This window comes from Odontomachus brunneus, unplaced genomic scaffold, assembly GCF_010583005.1.
Source record: "Odontomachus brunneus isolate Ranch 3 - 2012 unplaced genomic scaffold, Obru_v1 Obru_scaffold_050, whole genome shotgun sequence".
Lineage (NCBI taxonomy): Eukaryota > Metazoa > Arthropoda > Insecta > Hymenoptera > Formicidae > Odontomachus > Odontomachus brunneus.
In genome coordinates this window covers 1905882-1916042 of record NW_022639500.1, presented here as the reverse complement: position 1 = coordinate 1916042, position 10161 = coordinate 1905882, and the positions used below count along the sequence as shown (strand labels likewise).

General features: G+C 31.5%; 1 protein-coding gene across 1 annotated transcript in view; it reads left to right on the top strand.

Moving 5' to 3' along the window:
- Nucleotides 1–10161, top strand: part of LOC116845228 — a 13836-nt gene continuing 3675 nt past the window's right edge. The window contains exons 1-3 of the mRNA XM_032817666.1: nt 1–187; nt 2006–2097; nt 9579–10088. Coding sequence (XP_032673557.1) covers nt 16–187; nt 2006–2097; nt 9579–10088 — 774 coding nt within the window. The 5' untranslated portion in view covers nt 1–15. The remainder of the gene's footprint in view (nt 188–2005; nt 2098–9578; nt 10089–10161) is intronic.

Here is a 10161-nt window from a genome sequence, read left to right as displayed (position 1 = left end):
AGATCTTTCGTAAAAATGCTGACGACCTTCGCGACCGATTCGAAGTATCGGCAAGTGGGAGAGAGAACTCATCTCGTTAGTGTCGATTCCGCCGTCCAGCAAGATGCACTTGTCCCCGTAACTTCATACGCTACGCTAGTCCGTGTGAATCGACGAAAACGCGACGTGTACACACGGACGTGTCCCGGTGCGTGCGTATGTCATATGCCTGTGTGTATGTGTGTGCATGTGGAATAACAACGTGGAAAAAAGTAAAACGATCTTTGTTAATTGTTTTTGTTTAACGTGCAGGTAAGAGAGTTCCCTAACAAAATTCCCAGGAAAAACTGGTCATTAGCCAGAAACCGACTACTTTTTACTGACTAGAATTTATTAAACAGCAACTGTTAAGAAATTGGCCAGAAAAATATTGGCTAGTGTTTCATGGCCAATTACTAGCTAAAAATTAGGTTAGAAAAATTAGTAAGTAAATACTAAACAGTTTCTATTCAGCATAAAGTCCGAAAATTCTAGCCAGTGTTTCTTGGCTAGTTACTGACCAGAAACTAGCAAGTGAAAATTGCATATGCTGGGCAGTTTCTATTTTTTGGCCATTATTTCTTGGATATTTACTGGCTAGCAACTTATTAATTAAAATTAGTAAATAAATGATTGGCAGTTTCTGCCTAAGAAATTTTAAAAATATTGTCCAGTTTCTTTAGCTAGTTTTTTGGCCAGAAACTAGCAAGTAAAAATGGAAAGTAAATAATTTTGCCTAGAAAAAACTAGAATACTGTTTGGTATATTTTGGTCTCGCGATAAAGAGAGAGACTACGAACTTATTTAAAAAATTAACTCTTTGCTCAGAAATAGATTTAGTAAAGAATACTAAGATGTTGTAAAACAGTATTTATCAGTAATAGAAAGAAAATCATTAAAAATTCTAAATTGCGAACTTATTTTATAAAAATTAATTCTGCTCAGAAATAGATTTTAGAGAAAAATATCAAAATACTGAAACATAATTCTTTAAAAACAAGAGATTTATTAAAAACTACTAAGTAATTGAATGTAAAATTCAATACTTCACGCCTTGCGAGAAACTATAAATTTATGAAAATATCTCGAGAATTAACTTTGCTCAAAGATAAATTTAGAAAAGAATATTAAGATATGTATTAAAACAGTTCATTTTTAAATTTATATTATTTTTTATCAAAAATTCATTCAAAAATCAAGAAAAAATCATTAAAAACTGCAAAACAACTAGATTTAAAATTCGATGTTCCACATCTCGCAAACTGTAGATTATGAAATTATTTCAAATATTAATTTTGCTCACATACAACAAAAACAGATTTAAAAAAAAAGTATCAAAATATTGGAACTGCATTTATCAAAAAAAGCAGATATCATTAACAACTGTTAAGAAATTCAATCCGATACTTCACGCCTTGTAATAAACGTATATTACCATGTTATTTCCAAAATTAATTTTACTCAAAGATAGATTTAGATTTTTTAGAAAAATAATGTTAATATATTGAAACAATAATTATCAAAAACAGAAATGAAAAATTTTTAAAAAGTCTCAGCTAATTGAATTTAAAATCCGGTACTTCACGCCTCGCGATAAGCTCTATATTACGAAATTATCGTATAATTTTTATGAAACTCGAGAAATGAGAAATATTTTCCTGAGTAAATTTCTGCGTAATTTCGTCATTTCCATCACCGCAAGTACGTGCTCAGAATCAAATTCATTCACTTGCATTCAAGGCTACCTAGATTATGGATATTTTTTCTTCGTCTCCCCGCTTATTTATATTCGTTTCGAAACGGATAAATTATTTTATTTCATATGTTAAATAATCAAGACGTCAAATAATAAAGATTAGTTTAAAGGGAGTAGAAAACGAAGTAAAATTGATGACCTAATGTAACTGCACCACGTGATATATAAGTAGTTATCATGTTTGCGTGTCGGACAGATTATGCATGTCATGCCATTTTCTTTGCATTTCATATTTCCTTGCGAGTAAACTGGATTCAGGAAACGTGAGCGTTCAGTTAACTAACCATCGACGAGCTCGCATCTCCGGGAAGTTCATTCAGAACGTAAGTTTAAAACTGTAAAATTCTCAGCGACTTTGGTAAGCCAAAGTTGATGGCTTCTAAAACTAATTTGCCTGTTAGATTTGTTTTAAAACTTTTTCATTTGCACAAAGATCTATTTCGAAACTGGTTATTGCAGCGTAATAATATTCGTGGAAAAATAACAGTTTGATTGTTAACAATTTGCTCGAATCTTTCTTTCCAAGCCTCAGAAACGAATTGTAATTTCGAGATTCTGTTTCTCAAACATTACCGTATTCATCATCCTATATCATGCTATATGAAGCGTGCACAGAAAAAATTAATATTCACTTATAACATAATCAAATAAAAATGTGAAAGAACAAAATCTCTATATTTAATCAATAAATAAAATTATAATAAACAAATGAGAATAAGCGCAATATCATATATTAAACAATTGTTGTATACATTAAAATAACATAATCAAATTAACAATCATTGTCTCTATGTATAAGAAACGATATATCATTTTGTTTTTTAGAAGAATTTTCAAGTCTTAAATGTCCATACAATGCTATAATTTTATTTAAATAGTATAATAGTTTCATAAGAAGTACGATATGATTATTTGAACGACAATGATATTTTCTTCCTACATTTAAAAATATCATATTCTCAATCCAATACTTCGTGCTTGCTATTGACGAAAATTATTTTTGGATAATATATTTCTCTGTGTTGAACCATACAAATAAAAACAAAGTAGAACATATAAAATATATCGATGCAAGTAACTCAGCTGTCTGATTTTATTTTAAGACTTATATGCTAAAAATAAGAATATTTAAAAAACAAGACTGTTCCTTTTTCTGTAAGACTAATCATTGTTCTATTTGTCTATTAAATCTCCATTAATATTATACGCTTTTAAATCATCACCTATGAACTTGTGAGCGGTCAAAGCCAAGATTTTGCAGAAAGGTCAACATATAGCCAGAATTAACGAACACTATTTATAAAAGACACAATATATTGAAGTACATCGCACAATCTCGCACTTTTTGTTCGCACGTAGTCGCAACGATTATAATTAGTCGCTAATTTATCGTCCGAGTTCATTGTTATTTGGTTGGATGCAGTATTTGTATCCATTTTTAGGTCTTCTTAGCCTGAAGCAATATTAGAGATGCAAAAAAACTAATAATTTAAAGAAATAATTAAAAATAACAATTTAAAAATAATAAAGTAATAATTTAGGTAATAATTTAAAAAATTATTTTTTTAAAAGAAGAAGAATGAATTGTAAAAGTAAATAAAGAGAAAAATAAATCAAAGTAAATTACCGACATGCGCGGTTACATAAATCTAACTTTGTCATATTTTGTTGTGCAACTGGTTAAAAATTGCACCAGATATAAAACCAGCAAATAAGTAGCGAGACGTGCACAGAAATTTGTGTTTTATGCAAGGCAAATGTACACAGAAAAATATATCGTGCACGACACGTATCCAGTCACATGGAACCCCAGTTCTATTTTTTCAAACTTGCTGAACTTCTTTTCGCGGGGATTTATGGTGCAACCGAAAGTATAACATTCACGTTCAACGGACACGACTGTCCGTCGTGATTTCACCGAATGCCAAATACTATTGACGTCTGGCATTTACTACTCTTGCAATACTCCATTGCTATGTTATATGAAAACATTTCACGCGTGAGTCCACTACTGCCGCCTATTATTTCGCATATAAAAGTTCAAATTTTCGCAATAGAGAAACGGCCCGCGGGCCGCGAAACATTTCGAACGAACGCAAGCGCTTGTTTTACGCATGCCTTTCACAGTGAAATAATTAGCGTGAAACTAATTGGAGCGTGTCATGCATTGACCAAATTGGTCCAATTTCCTACGAATTGATGTAATGCTGTCATAATAGTATGGTAAATTGCCATTTATTGTTAATGTGTTATTTTCGAATCAATTTTTATTTTCACCAAAAAAGAAAATAAGGCAAAAAAAGGATTAAAATGTCGAAAGCAAACTTCCATATCTATCGATAAAAAAAATTAACATTGCAAATTTAAGTGTGAAAAATTAAATTTATTAATCTGAGAGTTTCCGACAATAGACGTGGAATAATTTATTGCAAAGACCAAATCAGAAAAATGAGACTAGAATGTCGAAGGATAAATTTCTTTTCTATCGATAATAAAAAAATTTAACATTGTAAATTCAAACATAAAAAATTAAATTTATTTATCAAAAGTTTTCAATAATAAATATAAAATAATTTTTTGCAGGAGAAAAATGAAATCGAAATGTCAAAAAGCAAATTTCTCTATCTATTTATTGTAAATATATTTTACATTGAAAACTTAAACGCGAAAAATTAAATTTATTTATCAAAAGTTTTTGATAACACGGAATTATTTATTGTAGAAACAAAAGAAGAAAAATGGGATCGAAATGTCGAAGGGCAAATTTCTTTTTCTACTGACTGTAAAAATATTTAACTTTAAAAATGTAAATGCAAAAATTAAATTTATTTATCGGAAGTTTTCAATAATACACACGGAATAATTTATTACAGAAACAAAATAAATAAATAGATATAAAATATAAATATCAACAAAAATAAATAGAACCGAAATGTCAAAGAACAAACTTCCTTATCTATCGATTATAAAACTATTTAGCATTAAAAATTCAAACGCAAAAAGTTAAATTTATTTATTGAAATTTTTTAATAATAGACATGAAGCAATTTATTACAAAAACAAAACGAAGAAAGAAATCGAAATGTCGAAGGATAAATTTCTTTTTCTCTTAATTGCAAAAATATTTTTAGTATTGAAAATCCAAATGCCAAAAATTAAAATTGTTTATTGAAAGTTTTCTATAATAGATACATAATTATTTGTTGTAAAAGCAAAACGAGAAAAATGGGATCGAAATGTCGAAGGGCAAACTTCTTCTTTTATTGATTGTAAAAATATTTAACATTATATAAATTCGAAAGCGGAAAATCAAATTTATTTACCCGGAACTTTCGATGATAGACACGAAATAACTTATTGTAGGAGCGACGTCCGTTTGCGGAAAAGCATAATCGCTATCACAGCCGGTACGCGTATAATGGAACCGATCCCGATTACGTGTATGATTACGCAGAGTGAAAGTGAAAGATGGAAGTTGTTATGTATCGTAGTCCACGTGGACCCTGGCTGGTTTTCGAAGACAAGGACGGTTAAGTATCGCGACTGCCGATCGCCAGGCAGGACGGCAAAGCCCAATAATCGTTTACCGCGAAAACGCTTTCTGCCGGACGAGAATACGCATTGAGCATTCGCGTGGAGGAAAGTGAGCGCATTATTATCGCGAATCGGACGTCTGTATTTTTTCGCAATCGACAAAAATTCTCGCGCGATGTACTTTGCGGAAGTCTCGTAGAAAGTCTCGTTTGCTCATTACGAGCTCAGGTGTGCTGTTATGGCGTGTGCTGTTCGGTACACCGGCATAAAAATTCTGTAAAAGTGCCGTGACACTGTCTAACAACTGTAAATTATTCAGTATTATGTGATAATTCGAGAAAAAAATTACCATATATAATTATATATAAATTTTTTTTCTATATATTAATCATATGTAATTGCTCAATATTCACAGCGAAAAAAAATGTTGTACAAACATAAATGAAGTTATGTTTGGGACAACTTTTAATGTTGACATTTAATTGCATGAGATCACTTTTCCTTCTTTCTATTCAACAATAATTTTTTCCATGTGGACATATACAATTATATATGATTGTGAATATAAAGACAAAGTTCACATATGTATGTGTGTCATATAATTATATATAATTTATATACATCATATATATGATATTATGTATATAATGAATACATGCATATATATGTATAAATAATGTATAAATGTTATATATAATTTATATATATCGCATTATTCATATAATTATATGAGATTATATATAAATTTTATTCATATATAAGGTGTTCATCTCGTAACGTATCTCACTATTATTTTAACAGTTACAGTAATCGGGTAAGAAACAATTCTAGATATAATTAATCAGTTTTTAATGAAATGCCGTTCATCATACATGGGAGAACAACAATTTTTTTAAACTTTCTCATAAAAATATCTCAAAAATACTAATAATGTTATTGAGTTTGTTTTGATTCACTTTACAACGCTACGGATGAAAAAAGATATAGTTTTATCTAAAAAAAATTAAAGTGATCTTGATTTTTATTTTACGAGAAAAGAACATTTTCAGAATTTTTTTATTATCATCTAAAAACTAATTAATCACGTCTAGAAATTTTCCGATCATTGTGACTGATAAAAATATAATGGATATCTTCACACAACACACACACGCACACACACAGTCTGTAAAACACTTGAGCAAGATCGCTTTTGTTTTCAAGAACTGCATTGCAATATAAGTAATTTTAAATTATTTTTCATCATCAATTGTGTTCCTGACGATTGTGATCAATTGTCTTCTCAACTCGATCTGGAATATATTATATATTACACAATCGCACACGTAAACGACTATCCAGTGATTTTTTTCTGATATACTCAAATCCGAGACTGTAGCACTTCGCGAGTACTTCGTGGATTTCGCAAGCTTTCACTATCGGCCACGAAGCGGGCCGATGCAGGTGGTCCGAATTTTGTACGAGTTGCAACACCAGACATTCGTCAGGCTTTATCGCATCGCGACACGCACAATAAGATCGAGCATTAATTCGGTGCACGTGTTACGTGTTCGTATCACGTACGACGAGAATGCTGAAATGGATCGACGAAATCTCCAATGGACTCCAGTAGCAACGAATCACCGGCTTTGCTTGGTAGTCATGCTCGGTCAACGGCGAGAACCACCGGCTGCCGGCTCGCCGGCATCAGTATATCAGTAATAAAATTGGCATATCGGGTCAAAGGGAAGCAATTTGCCAAACGATCGTCCGTGAACGCGCGATAGAGGTGATCGCAGTTTCATTACAGCGAACTGTGGATGATACGCAGACGCGGAGGCGATTCTCGAGAGTCTTACGACATTCTCAAGTGCGAAACATTTGTGAAGCGATATCGTCTCGTTCTCTTCCGAGGGATACCGAAGAAATAAAATCGTGTGCGTGTGTGTATGTATACATATGAGCGAGTGTATACGTGTTTGTGTTCGCACATGTGTCGAAAAACGCTCGAGAGTAAGTTGGGTGGTTGAGTAATGTGCGAAGCGATATGCGCGGGCTAGAAGAGAAGAAACACTTTCGCATGCGCGCGCGTGTCTGGGTTTAAAAGTCGTCGCCGCCAATGTAAGTCAATGAGCTCAATAGTCTCGGACTCGAGAATACGGTGTATTCTCAGTGAAAACTTGAATCACATCAGTAATCAATAGTAGATCATCTACTATTTTTCGAGCAGTATCTACAAGTTGTTCTACTGAATAATTTACAATAAATATGAAATATGCTGAGAAAGGAAGAATTAAAAATTTATTTGTGGTGAGGGGAATATAGAGTTTATTCGCGGGAATAAACTTTATTCCACAGAAATAAGCATCGTAACCTACAAATAAATTTTTTAATATTCTTCTTTAGTGCGTAAAAAATGATTGTTAGGGATATTTATAAACAGTCAAGTGTTTTCAAGACTGTTATTCTTATCTACTTGAAAGGTATAATATATTAACAGGAGGGATTGAACAAAACTATTAAAATGTTTGATTATGTCATTTGAATAATAATAATTTTGTACTCATATTTTTTTATTTTAAGAAAACAGTCATAAAATGAAATCTATTTACTAAAACTTTTATTCATGAAATTTTAAATAACTTCTATTTTCTTTTAAAATAGAAGAAAGTTGTAGATAAACAGAAACTTTTACTCTGCTTTGAAAAAGAAAAAATTTTCTGGATGATCAAGCAGGTTTGCTGTTAATATTGCATATAGTTTTATGCCTGCGACGAAACCGTTTAAATATATTATTTATAGGTAATAACGTGATGTGATTTTCACCTTAATTTTTGGTCAGTCGTTACGTCAATTATCCTTCTATAATCATGTAATAATAACGTAAAAATGACAAAAATAAGTCACCGTTCATAGACGTCACAATGAAATGTGAAAATGTGTCACATTAATCTGATTAATTTGATATCGATCGACAAATCATTTTTTAATATAATCTAGGACCGTTCACCACTTATATATAATAATTGTTGTTTATTTATGTTTTCTTCAAATTTCTTCTTATATACTGTTCATTAAATGCATCCAAGGTATAAAAAATTATAACCTGATTTTTTTCATATATACCCTGCTTTTAATTTCCTGAATAATATTATTTAATTATTCCAATTTTTATAATTTAGCTTCAAATGAACTTTGGAAAATATATTTTTCTACAGAATTTTTTTAAAACAAATATAAAATTACTATTATACACAAAAATTAACTCAGAATAGAGAGGAAATGATGTAAGAGTTAAAAATCCACAAATAATTTTCGTTCATAAAGTTAACAATTTTATTCAATCCTTGATTAGCAGTTTTTTTTAGTGTGCTATTAGGATAGGATTCGACTTATTATATCAATGATTTAAAAAAAAGATTCTATCTTTAAATAAAAAAAAGAAAAGTTTAATTTATAGATTTTAAGTATGTTTAACTTTGAAATACTTCATTATTTATGGATATCCTTAACATATATGTATAAGAGTATTTTTGGAAAATAATTTCCATTACGCAGCGCGCAATTGATTAGGAAGAGATCAATTAGAACAGCCACAAGAGAATATTATTTCCGGAACTACGTAGCCGGCAATTCCGTCGTTGTGGTTTTGTTCCTTCGACGAACTTTCCTCATTTCACTAAACGAAGATCGTTGTACTTACGTAATGACTACTGATTCTTTTTCGTGCACCACGGTCATCGTCTGACTCTCACTGCATGATGTTTCTGCGAGCTCTCTCATGAAATGTAGTTTTATAGCGATCTGCGCTTCTGTTATAACACCGTTTACGTAATACACGCAATCTTACTTCTCGCTATGCCGCATCGATGTATGAAACACATCGTATGCCACAGTATAGAGTCACGCTTAACAATATTGATTAGATTGGTAAAAGATTTGTAAATTTGCAAACCAAGTCTTCTCTCATGGAAAGTATAGATATTGGGAAAATAAAAAGTACTCGTTGGATATCTGAAAAGATATCGAGCCGATGTTACTTATTTTATTTTATTAATGAAAATTATTACTCCTTCGAAATTAAATAACTTTGTTTTCTGTTTTATTTCACAGACAAAGCTTCTGTAGGTACCAAATATAATAACTCTTCAAAATTCCTAGATTTTCCTGTTTCTCTGTATTTCCCCAACCATGAGCTCTCGTATCCCGATCTTTTACCTTAAAAATTTATCGATCGTTAATTATCTTCAACACATATCATTAATCTCACGTGTATACCTTTTTCTTACAGATGTACGTGTTATCAATCAATTCCTTTGCAACCAATTTGCTGCTCCTCTGCTTCATCAGTACGCTTTGCAGCGGAACTGAAAAATCAGAATGGACTTCCTACGAAGTCAACAAACCGATGCGTTATCAATTTCGATCGACACATTCCGACGAGATTCCCGATGAAGAGCGGCAGCATCGATCCAACATACCGAGTTACAAAAGCAAAGAATTATATAACGATTATACGAGACCTCAGCGCGAAAAGAGCGACATTCAAATTTCGCAGTTGGATCAGCGTGACAAAGAGGCTCGATGGAAGGATGAGGAAATAACGAGAAAGTTGAATATATTAAATAAAATGTTATCCGAAGATTCCAACGAAAATGACATCGAGTTGAAGAATACCATCGAAGAGAAAGACAGGATCATCGCGGAATCAAGTATGTCTGAAGAAGCGAAAAGAGTCGCCAGACAAGTTCGCAAGCATCGACCGGGATTTTTCTGGACATTGGCGAGACTAGCTTTCGAAGTATGAGCGATATTTTTCAAAGTTGATTTTTGCATTGAACATATAAATATAACATTACAAATTTATAGAATTT